Source organism: Tachypleus tridentatus, chromosome 3 (genome assembly GCF_004210375.1).
Source record: "Tachypleus tridentatus isolate NWPU-2018 chromosome 3, ASM421037v1, whole genome shotgun sequence".
Lineage (NCBI taxonomy): Eukaryota > Metazoa > Arthropoda > Merostomata > Xiphosura > Limulidae > Tachypleus > Tachypleus tridentatus.
In genome coordinates, this window is record NC_134827.1 from 95,470,574 (window position 1) to 95,489,430 (window position 18,857).

Genomic DNA, 18,857 nt, shown 5'->3' on the forward strand with positions numbered 1-18,857 from the left:
AATTGTAATGGAGAACATATAAACAGGTTTTTATTTCTTCTCCAGTTATTCTATTTTTCTTTCTTTTGGTAGAAACAGATGAATCGTGGATGGTTGAAACCATTCACTTCTCTCATCTCTGTACATGAAAATAAGAACATCTTTTCTACAAAAATCTGTTTAACCTTTTTTCATTGTTGAAATTTCAGGTTTGCCATCAACCCTTTATTCACCCTGATTGTTACACAGATTCTTGTTTTATATTCTAGGAACAGGTTTACAATGGAAGTACTCTTGTAATAATTGTACTGGTTTTTGTGGTACCTCAATCCAAGATTGGGAGCAAGAACTGAAATAGTTTCTTCCAATCCCCCCCCCCTCACCAATTTAAATTTCCATGTTGTAAATATAACCTGTGTCACTCTCACACACCATTCTCACCAGCAGGCCACACGTAACCATTTTTTCAGTGTTGTGTGTTCATAATCTTAGACAGCCTCTCCATAGAATCATCCTCTCATCCAATGACAACTGTTGCTTTGGTTTGTATAGTGTCCTGAATTTACTGAGGAAATAATCTAGTACTGGTTGAATTTTGGAGAGCCATTTTCTAATTATCACTAAAGTGCCAAAATGTCCAAATTTGTTTTAGCTAATTTTCTGCAGAAATATTGGACTAATCAGAAGAGGACCTGTTAACCAATAATCTTTCCAGTTGTACTTACTTGTCTGTCCCATTAGTAGAACAAGACCTTCGAATTTCCTCATGTCTGTAAATATAACTGCAGACCATGGTAGTCCTTTATATGATATATTTCTCTGTAGTTTAATGTTTGGTAATGACTTGTTTGAAATGTTTTGTCATGAAATGTGTACCTACCATCATCAGACTTGTCACAGCAGCAATACTTTCAGGTTGGAAGGAATTACTGTGACCCCTAAATTTCCTTTAAAACATTTCCAGGTTTTGTAGAATATCCATTTCTGATCAATTACCGTTATCACAATGGGAAAACAAATCACTGACAGGAAGATTTGTAGAATAATCTATGATTCAGGATCATTTGAGAATACAACAATTTTATTTATCTTTGTAGGTCTAACAATAACACTGTAGCTTGAGTCGTTGTCAGCATGATCCACATGTGCATCAGAATGTTCACATAAAAGATCTGACAAATTATCATTAAATAGTAAAGTAATTATCTCATCTTCACTCACCATGTTTTCTATGAGAAGTCACTTATAAAAATATGGGTATTGAAAGCAAGAATCAGAAAAAGAATAACCATCCAGAACAAAAAATAAAATGTGTCCAAATCTTTTCACACTCAGCATGAAACACGTAAACTTGGTCAGTTGAATGAAGTTGTTTTTTTTCTAAGTGGTAGAGCTTTCTTAACACATAACTGATGGGTCAGCAAAAACAACCTCATTCAACTGAAAATTGATTTAGCATTTTTTATAAGTATAGTTAAAAGTTAACTTCTTTCACTGAAACAGCAAAGACATTACACGTGCACACACACAAACACAAAACAAGGACTCTTAACACCACTTTAATGTTCTACTCAGATGTAATTTCTTTGCAGTACACATTGCTGACTTTTACAGTCCTTACTTACCAATCAAGATCAGCCCAGGAGAGAATTTAGGCTAAATGTTTTAGGCGACAAAGCAAAATCTTACCTTTCGTTTTAGTTTCCAGAACTGATAAATAAAATCCACAAGAGATGGGTCAACTTGTAAGAGTTCTGCTGTTTCCTTTGTACTCACATAATTATAAAATTCTGATGATATCTGTTTGATCCTGAAGTGAAAGTAAAGGGTGCCAAAACAAAAAGATGAATTACAAATTATAAAACAGCTTTCTCTTGTGCTGAAAATTTTATTTTAGGTAAAACAACTACCTACACACCCATTTCATCCGGAACATTAGATGATTCTGGAAAAGTTCCTAATTCCTTAAACAGTGTGCGAGTCACAATTATTGTATAACAATGGTATAAAAATAAATGTTAATTGATCATATTTATACATCATTATATGATTACACGCCCATAAACATACATAGAAAATTTGTATAAAGTTTTTGGGTAAACTTTTGACTTAAAACATCAACACTATTTCAAATAATTTAACATCACATAAATATAGGAGACTCTCACAACACAACATGAAAGATTAAGTTAACTTACACAAAAGATAAACTTCTGACCATGTTTCATTAATAAAAACTGATAGGAATGCAAGTCAAAGAACAGTATGTATAAATCTTCACCAATGACTAAATATTCAAATCATAATTAATACCATTCGTATAACAGTTGGTACTTAAGTATGAATGTTACTTAACTTTGCCTAATTACTTCTTGAATTTATTTCTATACATCATTTAATAAATTTTTGTAATTTTGAAATAAAATGGAAGAAAATTCATAAATAAATAAGGTAGTTGAAAAAATAAAAATACTTTTTTTCCCTTGCGTTTTCCCATTCTTCACACGACATTTCAAATTCTTTCCTTGACCTTTGTTTCTTTTCACTCTTCTTCCTTGGACCGTCATTTTCCGAATCTGAAGAATGACTTCCCTTCTTCCGACTGTGCTTCTTACAGTAAGACTGTAAAAAACAAACTAATCAGAATTTGAAACTTTCCCAAACCCAGGACTGTTTTATTTAAAATATAAAAGTTAAAGTAAACATTCTTTGGTAATTTCTCTCACACAGTAGCTTGTGGTCACAATATAACATTCTGGGACATCATGAGACCTATTGGTCCATCTCGGATGGACCATCCTCTGAACTAGCTTCAAACTATTAGTGAATAACTAAAAAAAATCTTAAAAACAGCCCACATAATTCATATATATAAGGTTTCTTTTATTTCTTTTAAGCTTACTTTAATTTACTGTCTCTACAATGTCAGTAGTCAACCTGTTCCAAAGGCTGACCACCCTGTCAGAAAAATAATATGGTCTTAGCTGAAGATGACTAGCAAGCCAAAAGTTATTTGTGTCTCCTAGTCCTGCTATTCTCACACTGTTAAATAGGGGAAAAATATGATACATTAACACTATCAATTCCCTTTACTATCTTAAACACTTCAAACAGATCCCTTCCTAGCTTGTCTTTTTTCAAGAGAAAACGTATGAGAGATTTCAACAATTCCTTGTATGACAACCCCTCCCATCCCAGGCACCATTCTAGTAACCCTTCTCTGAACCCTTTCCAACAATTCAATGCCTTTCCTAAGGTTAGGAGCCCATAATGAGATACAAGCCATCCTTTACCATCCCTCAAGACTCTTACCCCCATCCTAATGTTTTGTTTACCCTTAATGTGTTTAATCTTAACTGTTAAGTTTTATATTTTCAGCTAACATATCCTTTTTTATGTCCTAACTCCGTTTACCAACTTTCTTAATCTTCCATATTATTTTAAATCTCGTTTCATACCAGTCAATTTAAATTTTATTAATTCTATTTCTTATATTATTCATGAGCCAACCTGGTATTTTTACGTGCAGCTACCATTTTCTTTCTATAAGGAATGTGTTCACCTTTGATATTAAAAAAAAAATCTTCAAAAATTTTTTCAAATCTGATTAGCGTCTCCATATACCTCAGCTGTCCAAGTTATAACAAATAATTCTTGTTACATCCCTTTGAAATTTTTAACCAAAACATCTTCCTTATCTTCATATGTAGCAAAACATCCTAATCTAATAGAGCAATAATTACTTGCACCCAGATGTTCTCAGATTTCCATCCTCTTCATCATTTCTACATTAGAAATTAATAACAAGTCTAAAATAACTTTCTGTAATAGATTTTTTGACTAATTGGTGAAGAATGCAATTTTGAACAGTTTCCAAAAACATTTTTTCCTCAAGGTTTAACTCACGTTTCCTAATCAATATGCCTGAAATCTGTCACTAATAATTACGACTCCATTAACAGCCAAACTCTTAATCTTGCTGTAAAGTTTCTCACTAATTTCATCAGTATCATTTACTGGTCTGTAAAAAATTACCAATAAAAGTCTTTTGCTTTCATAGCCACTAAAAGAAATACAAATGGATTCAATCTCCTTACTATTATCTTTAACATCCTCCACTTCTACAAGATTTAACATTCTACACTTAAGACCACTCAACCTATTTAATACTCTATATCTATTAAATAACCTGTATTTTAGAGAAATTTCCAACATCAAAATCATCTACATTTAACCATGTTTCAGTTATTCATATTATATTAAAATCCTCCATTTTCTGCTGCTCTAACACCCACTATTTGATTTCTTATACTTCCAGCATTACAAGAGTAACAATTAAGCCTATCTTTATAGCTACCTCTACACTCATTTCCTGTGCTAAACGTTTCCCTGTCTTATTCTTTTTTGTATTTAATTCTTAGTTTAAAACTACCTTGACATCTGTTTAAATGCCGATCATACATTCCAAAAAGCTACCTTTTTCCATGGAATTGATCCCTTATGTCCAATTAGCCGATCTTCAACAATCTGCTAATATACTACTACTACAACAAAAATACACTGTGTGGTTACCTTTTAAGTTTTTAAATTAACAAAAACAAGACAAACTAGCATTTTCACATCAAAGCAAGGGACCTTTTCCGTGATGACGAGAAAACCCACTTATAGAGGAAAATATACATGCGAAAACAGCTGGTTTGGGTAGAGTTGTTTTTTAAATGTAGAGAAGCAAACAACGTTTTCACCTTCTCTGGTCATTGTTAGGTTCATAAAGAAAGAAAGTGGTAACTGACCAATAGCTGACCAAATGTTTGAAGGGGATTGCTAATTGAGTGTAGGAATGTAGAGGGCATGCTTAGATGTTGGATATATTTATTAATATAGGTATAAAGGTGTTCCTTTGTACAGGTTTATTTTGGGCTTGAGTTGTTGTACAAGAAAGATTTCCTTAATTTTGCGTTTCTTTATTTAGTATTTGGGTGTTTTCTATGGCTATGTTGTGTTTATTTGATTTGCAGTGTTCAAAAACATGTGGTGTCTTTGTGTTCTTTGAATCTGGTTTTCATTTTTCTACTTGTTTCTCCAATACAGAAGTTGTGGCAATTATTACATTGTATTTTATAAATAATGTTTGTGTTGTGTTTGTCAGTGTAGTTTTTATATAGTGTAGACCTTAGTTTTGTGACTGGTTTTTGAGTAAATTTGGTATTAACTGGAATGTTATATTTTGTTACTAATTTTTGCCAAATGTTGGTATTTTTCTGCTGATGTCAGGAATATATGATATGCAGCAGTATATGGTTTCATGATTTTTTAGTTCAAGGGACCTTTTATGGTTACCATCATTCAAGGAGGGATAAGAACCTTTCTTATCTTGTAACTGAGAATATTCAAGTGTCACTGACCACAGTCAGTGTTTGCATGAGTGCACATGTATGAAAACTACAGCTAAGAATGGTGTTTTAAACAAAAAATCTTTCTTTAACTTTACTTTTTTTACAAGATAAAGCATTATAAAACAAGACTGATACAGGTTCTTTAGGCAACTATTCAGGTGTTAAACCTTCTGAAAAACACATCTTATTGGTTTACAGGAAGTCCTGCATATTGCAATATAAGAATGATATTAAAATTTTCTCTATTATTTACAACACTTAAAGAAACAATCAAAATGGTTCACTTTTCTGTGTACAATACACAGGAAACCCGAGCATGGATAAGTAGGGTTAATTACACTATTGATGGTTTTTGTTATATATACTTGAGACTTGTATACTAAACATGTAACCAACAAAGTTATAGCCAAACTGAAACTATCAGTAATTCAAGGATTAAACTCACTCTTAGCTTCACTTCATCTTCATTTCTGTCACCTTCAACAATTGCTTTCATATCAAGATTGTTTTTGAAGGCACAGGTAACATGGTAGGCAGTTTTACAGGTTTTGACCTAAATATACAGATTTACAAAATAAGAAGCAAAGTATTTAATTACACAATAGATTATTAATGTTCACATTATATTAACTCTCAAAAGTTTTCTATGTAATGGGATGTTATAAAAACAGAGAAAAAAATCACAAAAATTAATTAATTACTTTTGGAGGTTTTATATTTATATAATTAAATTATAATAATTACTAAATCATTCACCTGAACCATATCTACCAGACAACATAAAAATGCCTTGTATTTATAAAACTTTTATTAAAGTAAATCAAAGATCCGAACAAAGTAGAATATATTTTTTACACACCATCTGAATGTACACTTATGACAGTAGTCTTAGTCCACTGAAGTGTTATAAAGTTAAAAAAAACAAACTTACTGAGCACTGAATACAGCAACCTCTTCTTTCGTGACAAAAGGAACACACTAAGGACCATCTTCTGGACTATTCAAAAGAAATATTCTACATTTACTAACTGTCACTTACCCCAACAAGTATCATAATATTACTTTACACAACTATGGCTAGCAACGCTTCATAAAAAAAAAAAAACTTTCTTCCACATCAATATTTCATTATACCTACCTATTATATTAAGATATGAGGTTTATAAATATGTCAGTTTAGTGCATTACTAGTGCCGTAGCTCAGTTTTAGCTTTTCATGATGCTTTTCTATTTCTAATAGTTGAAAGTTCACACCTGTGAAACATCTTTAACACTACTAATGATCACATGCTATATTGGTAATCATTCATTAAGGAAATAGTTTGATTTAAAAGTTTTCTAATTACTTACTGTAATTTAAAAAAAAGTATTAAAATGTGTAGTAAGATAAGATAAACATTTAAGTAGCTGCAGGTCTACAGTCAAAATAAATGCTGTGTACCTAACACTAGCTCTTGAAACATCATCATCAGGACAATCACCAGCATGAAGTGGGGAGCTGACCCAACAACCAACAGGATTTCAGCTCTTGCATTCTGCCACCACTGTGCTGAGTATACCAACCCAGTTTGGAGCACCAACACTCTTGACACCATGATTAACAACAGCTTCCAAATCATTACAGTCTGCCTAAAGTCAACCAACGTATCTTGCTGGAACTGACTTCAGAAGAGTAGTTGCCAGCAGAACAAGCAATACAAGTAGACACATTCTAATATCATGGAATAATTTATAAAGTTCACCTGAGCTGCTGGACACTATAGCAGAAACCATGCATGAAGAACAATGGATTTACTACCTCCTGCAAAGACCACACCTGAAGAATTATGAATATCCAACGTCATGCAGAGACCACACCTGAAGAACTATGAATATCCAACCTCCTGCAGAGTCAACATGTGAATAACTATAAACATCCCACCTCCTGCAGACACCACACCTGAAGAACTATGAATACCCCACCTCCTGCAGAGTCAACATGTGAATAACTATAAACATCCCATCTCCTGCAGACACCACACCTGAAGAACTATGAATACCCAACCTCCTGCAGAGTCAACATGTGAATAACTATAAACATCCCATCTCCTGCAGACACCACACCTGAAGAACTATGAATATCCAACCTCCTGCAGAGTCAACATGTGAATAACTATAAACATCCCACCTCCTGCAGACACCACACCTGAAGAATTATGAATACCCAACGCCCTGCAGAGTCAACATGTGAATAACTATAAACATCCCACCTCCTGCAGACACCACACCTGAAGAACTATGAATACCCAACCTCCTGCACAGTCAACATGTGAATAACTATTAACATCCCATCTCCTGCAGACACCACACCTGAAGAACTATGAATACCCAACCTCCTGCAGAGTCAACATGTGAATAACTATAAACATCCCATCTCCTGCAGACACCACACCTGAAGAATTATGAATACCCAACGCCCTGCAGAGTCAACATGTGAATAACTATAAACATCCCACCTCCTGCAGACACCACACCTGAAGAACTATGAATACCCAACCTCCTGCACAGTCAACATGTGAATAACTATTAACATTCCATCTCCTGCAGACACCACACCTGAAGAACTATGAATACCCAACCTCCTGCAGAGTCAACATGTGAATAACTATAAACATCCCATCTCCTGCAGACACCACACCTGAAGAACTATGAATACCCAACCTCCTGCAGAGTCAACATGTGAATAACTATAAACATCCCACCTCCTTCAGACACCAAACCTGAACAACTATGAATACCCAACCTTCTGCAGAAGAACTATGAAGACTGCCTCCATACAAACAAAAGCATGGGCATTACATCAACTTTGGATCCACACTCCCATAAGTATGGAAAAATTTGGAGTACTTGGGAAGCCCTCAACTGCCTATGTTCTCAAGTCAGCAGGTCTAGGGACCACATGATGAAGTTCAGGTCCATGCAGAAAAAACGGAATACCTCATTGTAACCAGTGAACAAGAAATCAAATGTGGACAGCACAGTGAACATGACAAACAGAAATATGACCTGACCAACACACCCACAAGAAACTAGTGATAAATGCAGTCTTTAAATGAATATCTTTCAATACTTAGCAGGATATTTATGTACTGATAATTTGCCAATCGAGTTACCATTCCCAGTTTAGCCAATATGATCATACAGAACAGTTGACTTTAGCAGCTCTCACACCATCATCGCAGGAATCAGAGAGGCCAGTAACATTACAATATCAACATCACAATGACTGGCAAACACATTTTAGAGGTTCACTACACACCTGCATCTCAAACTTTAATATTTAGATATAATATAAGTTTAAACTATTTCAACAATTTCAAACAAATATATTCTAGTACTGGTATTTGTCAAATGTAAAGAAAAATACAAATGTTGAAACTTTCCTCCTGTTCATCTCCAAAGTCTTACCTGATAAAAAGCTGAACACATCAAGTTAGAGTTGCTACAATCTGCCTAAATACATTCTCAGACAGAACCTTATGTTGTAGTATTAATTGTGTCAAAAACTAAATACACAAGACATGCATTGAAATATTTTTTTTAAAAAGTAGGCAAAACTTACTGGGATGTCTGATATATTGGAAAGTGGTTCCATCTTCACAACATCTTTGAACCTAACTTCTGGTATCCAGAGAGCACAACTAACGTGGGCCCATTTCTGATCACTACAAAAAACACTTTGATTTACCATGAAATAGGCAAAAGTTTCTTTCATACACACGTATTTATAAATACATATAAAAACTACATAAAATACAGAGATCTTCAAAGTACTGTTAAAACTTTAATGAACCATCTTAAGTGTTTTCTTTTAGCAAAACTAAATCAGGCTATCTGCTGTGTCCACAAAGGGAAATTGAACACCTGATTACAGCATTGTAAATCAAAAGAATTACTGCTGTCCCACAGGAGACAATTTTACAAGTGCATTTACAAATAATAAAATCCACATAAAATCCACAATCATGTCTACAAGAGATTTCACACAAGTTCAAAATATTTCCTTTTTAGTTCTCTCTCTCTCTCTCCCCTTTAATGCACAAAAATTAACTCACCTTGTGTTCTTCATAGCTCCACCCTTGTTAGGACAAAGAACACATGTTGGCCCAACATTGTGAGTGCATGTTTTACAAAGCCAGCTTCCTTCAGGAATTTTGGTTATTCCATAGCATGCTTGATGCACACAGACGTTACACGAATCACAAAACACCATCTCATTTCCTTCTTCTGAGTCAGGCTAAAGTAACATCACTAATGAGCTAAACGTCTTACATAAATGCTGACATTTAAAGTTTTAAAACTGAAAAACTTTTGACTTAAAAGCACTTCAAGTTGTAAGCAAAAAGTCAAAACAAATATCCTTATTTCATGCTTTCAGTTCAGAAGCTTTACATGTTTGAAGTACCCTGAAAAAAAGTGTGAATCAAGATGAGGCTTAAGATTTTCTGAAAGTTAAGGAATTATAAAAGGTATGGTTAAGAACTATTGTACAGTATTCATAATAACTTCAAATTATTGTTGTTTCTTAATAGGGTAAGAAAATCTTTCTTTTAATCACCACTGACAACTACATTCTATTAATTTAGAATGCACGTACTGATCTATGAAGATTTAACCCTTTCAGCACAGGAACCATCTTTGTAACCACACTGTGTTTCTTACAGTTTTCATGCCATTACTTTGACAGTTATCAGTATATATTACAATGATTTCATATTTTTATTAACCCTTAAGATTTGTTAAATGTTTTTCTTGTCTTTTATTTTCACGTTGCCTATCCAAAATGCAAAGTAACGTTCATTTTAAGATAAATACTTTTATGCATCACAAAATTTTCATATTTAAAATTCAAAATCCTAGTAATGTCCCGATAGTTTAAATATACGTTACTTGAGGAAAAAACACTTCACATTTTATATTACTTTCACCAACAAATCTTTGTATATGGTAGATTTACTGCTGTACCAGCAGGGGACTAGTGCATATCAGAAACTATTTCCAAACACAAAGAGGTGAGCAGGCCCATTTTGTTTCATTCATTAAATGCAGTGATAGCTCAACAAATAAAAAAAGATGGATGGTTTTTATTGTGACTTTTAGCTTTTTAATTCTTTTAATTGGAGTTCCTAATTCATACAAAGCTACAGACTTCATAATTTAACATCACAAACATCTAATTTAGAAACAGTGCTGCATTCAACATATAATGTGACAAAAATCGGTGTTTAAGTGTTTTTAAAATATTCACTTTTCAACTGAGAAATTAAATAATGTATAATATAAAAATTTCAATTGTATTCTACAGCTTGATACCAGATTTAATGAAAAATTCATAAAATAGTTCAATAAAATTTTGAACAAGTCAACAAACAAGATAATGTGGCCTTTCACCTGTGACCTGTCTGGAAAGGGTTAAATGATTTATGCTTCTAATTTTCACATACAATTTAATCAACACAAAATTCAGGAACTTTATGACTTTCACAGATAACCTTCAAAGTTTTAATGAGTCACTAAAGCCAAAAATTAATTTGCTTTATTAATAATATTGTATCAGTGTTACTTATAGTTAGTTATTTTTATTTAAGAAAGATTCTAAGATACCACACTTACAAAAAAAAAAACAACAAAAACTTCACTATTGATCCCACATTTTGCTTAACAAAGTTAGTGTTTTTTGCTTTTAACATGGTTACTTTTAGATAATTCTTGGACTTTTACAGAGGAAGGAGAAAACTTGTGATTAAGTGGCTTTATCTTTCTTTAGCCATAACTTTTACTATTTTTATGCAGCTATTTATTACTAAAAATACTTCTTTGAAGCATTGCTACAGTTGTGTCAAATATCTCAGAGACAATAAGAATAATGACAAAAGTGAGAAATAAACATGTAAGGAAAAATATACACTGACTTTCAAACAACAAATTATTTTGGTTTGTGAAACATGTTCAGACAAGGTTCCAGAATTCCTACAATACAGTAAAATAAATTAAAATTTAACCAACTGTAAGTGAATTAAACTAATCACAATTTTGTTGATTTTCAAGGACAAAAAGCCTTTAATAAAATAAGATTTTCAGGGAACTGAAGTTGTATCAAAATCTGAGGATGTTCAAAGTGGATATAAACTCTGTATATAAGTATTCAAAGTATATTCTAATATTTAAATAAATCCTAATGTATCAATTAAAAACCACAAAAATACAAGAGAAATCATTTTATCTTTTATAATACATATTTTTCTCACTGTATCCTATATTTTCACTCATTTAACAGGATTTTTAGTGTATGGAATAGAAAGTTACAAATTGCATTTTTGTTTCAATATACACCAAAATTTACAAAATTACTACAAGTAATAAAAAAAAACTCACAGATCTACAAACATCACAGATAGCATCTTCATCGTATTCAACATCCAGTCCTTCCTTATTTTTAACAGCTTCTTGAAGATTTTTAAAGCACTAACAAAAAAGGACAGTTATTACTGGAAAGAGTTCAAAGTCTAAAAATAAAGAATTAATAAAATATGCAGTAACAAATATGTAATAAAACTGAACTTTTTTAAAGCTTCAGTGTCACAATGAAAGTTAATAAAACAGAGTTTTGCAGATTATGTTTCATGAGAAATAGGGACTAGGGACTGGCAATTACCTTGACAAAACAATACATAATCAGTTACCTATAAGCAATGATTGCATCACTTAAGTTACTCAAAATAACACATTACTGTCATAAAAAAAATTACTGATCAAAGTTATGTTTCTGATTATAATTGTTTACAATTATTCTAACTATCTAAATTGAAATATTACCTTTATAATTTCTCATTGTTATTATTTCACTTAAGTTTATTCAGATTTTTTACATAATACAAACTACAAAAAAGACTTATTATTTAACTGAACACTAATATCTGGCTTGAACTACTTTAAAGCAATGAGAAGTCGCTTTTTAGTTTGGCATACAAATCCAACCTAATAACACCAATAAGACTTCATTGTTACAAATTGATATAAATCACGCCAAAAGCTCAATTATTATCGATTTATTTCATTAAATTTTATGTATTTTTTACAGTAATAGTTAAATTATTATTTAAAAGATTGTTATTAAAAATACACAGATACCTGGAGATTATTACAGAACTCTCACAATTACCTCTTTCAGCATTTCCTGTTATATACGTACACCTCTAAATAACATTTAAAAATCATATCATAAAGGAAAGTAAATTTATAAATAAAAACAAGGAAGATCTAACTATATTTGCAAAATCTTTTATAACTATGTATTTTAATGTGTAACGTAAATGTTATTATCTTATCAACTATATAGTTTTTCCTTTTATTTTGGAGAATAAATTATCACTTTTCAAAAAGCCTCACTGTATACATTACAGAACTAGTTCTAGTCAGATACAAAGCATTGAAATCAGAAAAGTCTGGCTACAGTCACATGCTACTCTACAGAAATGCTCTCCTAGTAAAAACAGAACATTCTCTATAGTACTGTCAGCCTAGTAAAATCAGAAACCAGTCCTTTCTTTGTAGTTCTGTTTGCCTAGTAAAGACAGAACATTCTCCACATTACACAAAGTTGTTTGATTTATTGATTTCTCAGCATGCATGTGCATTCTAGTTTTCTACCCTGTACTGTTAAAAGCTGTTGCTGTTGTTTTGAGTTAAGCACAAAGCTACACAATGGGCTATCTGTGCTCTGCCCACCACAAGTATCGAAACCCGGTTTTTAGCATTCTAAGTCCGCAAACATACCACTGAGCCACTGGGGTCGTGTTGAAAGCATATTAAACATTGTAATATGTTCTTTCTAAGCTTCCACTCGTAACAATTTCTTACTTAATACTTTTTTATAAAGTTCAATACTTATTTTCATGCTGATGATGTATTTAAAAACATTAACAAGTAGAATATTTTATTGTATTATTATGTTTCACTATTTCTTATAAAACTACAGGATGTTTGGAAAGTCACTGTGCAGATTTGTAATCAGCATTCATTCAGTCTATTTCAAGCCAGCAACTGATAGCAGTGTTTAGAAACAAAATAAGAAGGATCCAGGCCTGTATTGATGCGAACAGGGGGTCCTTTCAACATTTTTTATAATTGTCATTCATATTTACCTCCTGTATTCTATATTGAAACATGTCTGTTAATAAATATGTAAGTGCACAGTGACTTTCCAAACACCTTGTATATTTGCTACTTCATGAATTATTCTAATCTCTGATAAAAAAAAAAGCAGTAAGTATAATTTTCCCAGTAAAATAGTAAATGTGTTTTTCTAACATCAGAATAGATGTATTTTACTGAATTACATGTTACCAATTACACTTTGAAAGTAATCTTCACTAGTTTTATTGCATGAATTCTAGGAACAATTACATTTAATCATGGATTAGTTTATTTAGTAATGATGTACTAAAGTCGTACTTTTAAGTTCTATGTACAAGTATCTTTTGTTTTGGAGTGATTTTTAATAAAAAAAATTTGTTTGTTACATAATAAACATCCCAGGTTTCCATGGTTATCTCAAAATATTTTCTAAACCTTACTAACTATGATTGTTCAATTAGTACTCCTAATTACATCCATGGATATTTTTAAAGATGATGTAAAAGATGACATCCAATAAAACCTAAGAATTTTTAATATTTTTTTCATTTCACAATCGAATACAAAATCATGTTTATCTCCATCAACAAAACTCTGTAGTTTTAGTGTAGTAAATCCGTAAAAACGTTTAAAGAGAAAAAAAGAAGCAGTGTTCATTTTATCTTCATCATATTACAGGTTTTTTTGCAGCTTGTGTTTGATTTTGTTTAAAAAATTTTTTGAAACTACCCATAAACATTTTAGGATTAAATTATGTCAGCTCAATACCCAACATTTTCATCCTAGCTTCATCAGTTTATCACAAACCTTTACATTAAAATAAGCAATTGTGCATTTTACCTGTTAACAAATCTTAGTACATGTTCAGCTCAATACCCAACATGAGAAACTTCATCCAAAAATACTGCTTCATCAGTTTATCACAAACCTTATCCCTGAATTTCAAAATAAGCAATTGTGCATTTTTCCTGAAATCTCACCCACACCTCCAAAACAATCAAAACAGAATAGCTTAAGAAACACAGATTACTACTACTACTAATAATAAAAAAACTAATAAATTTACATACTGTACCTGGTTTTCTAAGTCTTCAATGATATATTCCATTTTTTCTTCATCTACCTGAGGTTGTCCTGTTTACAAACACATTAACATCAACATACAATAGTTATTTAATCACCAAATGTGTAAATAAAAATTAACATTAGTAACAACATTTGCTTCAGGTGATTTTAAATGCATGTTCTTTATCTCCAATACTGCTGATCTTAAAACGGTAATTCTAAGTGGAAGATGTAATATCCGAGTTCAACGATGTGGGTTTATAAGATTCTTATTACTAACCACTGATGAAACAGTGACGTACAAAGACTAACTTTTTTACTGATAAGTGTGAATAAAAGGTTTTGATTTAAAATGAAGACATGTAAAGTTTAAAAGCTCAATAATTTTCAATAAATCTTTCACTTGGTAATCCCATAGTATGAAGGTGTGCATGTGTGTGTGCACACGCTTTCATATAGCAAAGCCACATTAAGCTATCTGTCGAGACAACCAAGGGGAACCGAACCTCTGATTTTAGCATTGTAAATCCATAGACTTAGAGCTGTACCAGCAGGGGACATATGAAAAAGGAACAAATGAAAAACAAACTCTTAGACTAGACTAATTCCTTTCAGTTTTAATTTTGTGAAGACCAATAAATCGTATTCAGTACATTTTGTGCAATTTTCAACTAGTATATAACTATGTGTTACTCATAATATTATCCATCTTGGAAAACACAATTAAATGGACTGAGAAATGCAAACCTGAATTAAGTTTATAAGGATAAGTACACGCTTGTGTAAATTAATTGAAACAAATGGTCATTTTACAATATTTTCAGCATGGTGGTCAGTGTAGGCTTGCTGGACCCGCTGATTTCCTTTAATAGTCATTTTTTCACACAGACGGCATCATTAGCTGTGTTTTGCAGTACAGTCGATCTATTTTTCAGTGTTATTCAGTGACAAGACTCATTTCTTCGTACAGGGTCAACGAAGTCTGCATATTTGCAGATCTCCAGGTGAGAAACTTCGAGAATCTCACATCAATCAGTTTGTAAAACACCCCTTGAAGAAGATGTTTTGGGGCTTTTTCAGCTACTATGGTGTTGGAGGCTTACATATTGTAGAAGGTATGATGCGAGGACCATAGTACATCTTGCTGAAAAATGCCAAATCTGGCTCCGTGTCACACATCGAAACTTGTGAAGAATTTTATCACTACAATGAGAATAAAGGTGCTGGACTGGCCTGGAAACTCTCCAGACTTAAATTCTATTGAAAATCTTTGGGAGATTTGTAAAGAAAGACTTTGGGGAAAAGACTATACTACGAAAGATAAGTTAATTGAGGCCATAATTGAGGTGTGGTACCGCGATCCAAAAATTAGTAAAGATTACAGTCAACTCGTGGACTCGATGCCAAAGCAGATTAATGATCTTCTCAAAAATAAAGGTGGTCAAATCATGTATTAATTTGCAAGTAATTTTTGGATTCTCAGAAATAGAATGCAAAAAACTGAAAAAATCATAATTTTCCATCTTGTTTCAATTAATTTTCACAAGGGTGTACATGCAACTTTATCACATACAGTTTCAATTTTTCATAAATCTACTCATGTTACTGAAGAAATAACTGTCTATGATTTGTTCAAAATAATAAGGAAATATTGCAGAAAAAATGTATGCATTAAGCTTCATAAAACTGTGTACACAGTTTAACACTACAGGCTCAGCTGACTTGACCGAGTTTGTGACCCCAAACTAACCTTTAGTTTTCACATCATAACTTCTGTTTTGCATGTCTTCATGAAATTCCACAAACTTTTATTTAAAAAAAAATAATCAATTTTCAATTAAGTGTTTTTACTCAAAATTCTTTTGACTTTTTGTGACGGACCTGTTGGAAAGCAATGCAGTTTAAAAGCATGGGATACCTATGAAAGGTATCTCAGACCCATTTTTAAGCCTTGTTTGGACATGTGGCAGGTAGGATTTCACCACAGATGAAGATACTGTGGAAGAACTTGTCAAGCTTTTAAAAATACACTGAGCAGCTGCATGGAAAATAAAGACAGTCACTGCTGCTGTCTACAGACGGCAGGATTAAGATCTGAGAGAGTAGTGAAAGAGGCCAGTTAGCCTGGTCCAACTTTCATTGAGGCACGTAGGTCGGGTGACATCAACTATGGCCAGTCTATCTCAAAATGATAAGAAAATTATCACTGCCCCATGGATTACTGTCAACCCTTCAAGAAAAGTAAGATAAAAATGAAAGGGAACAGACAGAGATCAACAGCAGTAAAAAACTGGTTAGGTGTAAGAAGAGAAAATAATCGTGATCTGAGAGCATATACACTATATAACAAAACCTCCCATCCCCATCAGCGCCATGCCAGAGGGGATTATGTCCATTAAAATTCCTCCGGATTAAAAAGGGAGATGGCAACTGCTCAATGAGGGAATTAAGGTCTGCCTGATCATAGGTCTCTTCAGGAGTCAGTTAATATAGTGATGGTACAACCCAAGGAAACATGGATAGCCACAGCCTCTAAGGGTGTATTGAGTGGCAAAGGCAGGGTGTCCACACACACTGATCGACCAGCAGTGGTGCCCCTTCATGCACTTGTGCATCACACAACCTGTCATTTCTGTACAGAGAAAACTTCCAAAAGGTGATTGCATCAGCAGGTTTCAGAAACATTTCCTGTAAGGAGAGGCACACAATATGTTAAGAATAAAATCTTTCATGTAATCTACATTCAAACAAAAACCCTAACAGTTCCAATGTGTCAAAGTAACCATTTTTATTTGTGTGAAGGAGAATGGGGCAGGGAGATCTTCTGTTTTTGACCAATGTTTTTTTTCTTGATTGGATGTAGGTTTATTGAACGCCATGGATCTTGCCCTGAGTCGAGTAGGCAGATCTCTGTCTGTGGACAAGCATTTCAGTGATTGAAGGAAAGAACGAATAATAATTTTGGATCTAGGGCCTGCAGAAGAGGATGGACTCTGAGGAAACACCAAAAATCAAAGGAAGTGGACCTAATCTAGGTAGTCACTGGAAGGAATGGCAGAAACAGAGTTGGAAGTAGACAGATTTGTCAACTCTTTTAACCATGGGGGGCAAAAGACTTCATATGTTTTGCAAATGACTTTGCTGGAGGCACAAAGAGATGTTTTCTCTCCCACTGTGGCAGTGGAACAGAGTGCAGTAGCATATGTCTGATATGGAGTGGGGGACAATAACTTCCAAGGCAGGACATGATGATGTGTCAATATCAGAACATCAGTAGGCATCATAATTACATCATTGTGAGTGGAGATTTGACACACCAAAGAAATGTCTTGGCTGGAGAAACCAGTAAGGATCTCTGATTCGGAAATATTCTTTAAATCCCTCTCAACTATAACTCCTCTAAAATAATTCAAAGTTGCATGGGTAGTGACCTCGAAGGGTATATCCCCAATGACCTTTGATTTCAAGAGGAGTTTGGTATGTTGAGGTGAAGATGTTTCCATTACAATGTCTCCAGAGCATAGCTTCTTTACTGACTTAGGAGATGCAGCAAGTCTGTAATCCCTTTTGAATAATAAAAAAAAAAAAGACATCTGCTCTACAGATTTTTTAGATAAGGAATGCATAATTAGAAATCAGTCACTGTACAACAGAGTTGTCCATGTGTGGTCATTTTCCAATACCGTTTTTTAGTTTTTATTAATTTTTTCTTGAATGGGGGTATAAAAGCAATAAATTTCAGTGCCCAATTACCCCATCATGGAATTCTATGAGGAAATGCATAACAATGCCAAATGAGAACAATGTAGCAACACCAGGGTTTCATGAGCACTATACCCGAATGCTAGCACCAGATGTAAATAACACTCATTAAGAATGTCTAACACTGGTATTCTGTTGACCTTAACCTAAGTGGACCAACCAACTGACCCTGGAGGAGGCCACCCTAAGACTGCCCATCTACAGAAATTCAAGGCCAAAGTGGCGTGTTAAAGTTTGACCCCTCAACCACCAGAATACTTTCTTCCCTTTCACAGATGGCCACGCACAGTAAATACGGGTGGATGTTCAGATCCCAGAGGAGGTAAATTAAAAGTATAGAATCTTCTCTGGGAGGACCCCTCATCACATACAAGAATCTATCTCAAGGGGAAGGCTAAAATGGATATGCTCCAAGGTATAGAATAGTAGAGTACAACATACCATATGCAGACAAACAACTTCAATCAAAAACCGAGCAAT

The 18,857-nt window shown here is 33.2% G+C and overlaps 1 protein-coding gene across 3 annotated transcripts in view; it reads right to left on the reverse strand.

The window, feature by feature from the left end:
* The window catches only part of LOC143247510 (PHD finger protein rhinoceros-like), a 39,011-nt gene that overhangs the window by 6,742 nt on the left and 13,412 nt on the right, over window positions 1–18,857 (reverse strand). For all 3 annotated transcript variants that reach the window (XM_076495755.1, XM_076495756.1, XM_076495757.1), the window contains 8 exons: window positions 14,626–14,684; window positions 11,790–11,879; window positions 9,470–9,651; window positions 8,977–9,079; window positions 6,307–6,372; window positions 5,821–5,928; window positions 2,453–2,601; window positions 1,669–1,789 (listed from right to left, as the gene is read on the reverse strand). In XM_076495755.1, the coding sequence (XP_076351870.1) occupies window positions 1,669–1,789; window positions 2,453–2,601; window positions 5,821–5,928; window positions 6,307–6,372; window positions 8,977–9,079; window positions 9,470–9,651; window positions 11,790–11,879; window positions 14,626–14,684 (878 nt within the window). The remainder of the gene's footprint in view (window positions 1–1,668; window positions 1,790–2,452; window positions 2,602–5,820; window positions 5,929–6,306; window positions 6,373–8,976; window positions 9,080–9,469; window positions 9,652–11,789; window positions 11,880–14,625; window positions 14,685–18,857) is intronic.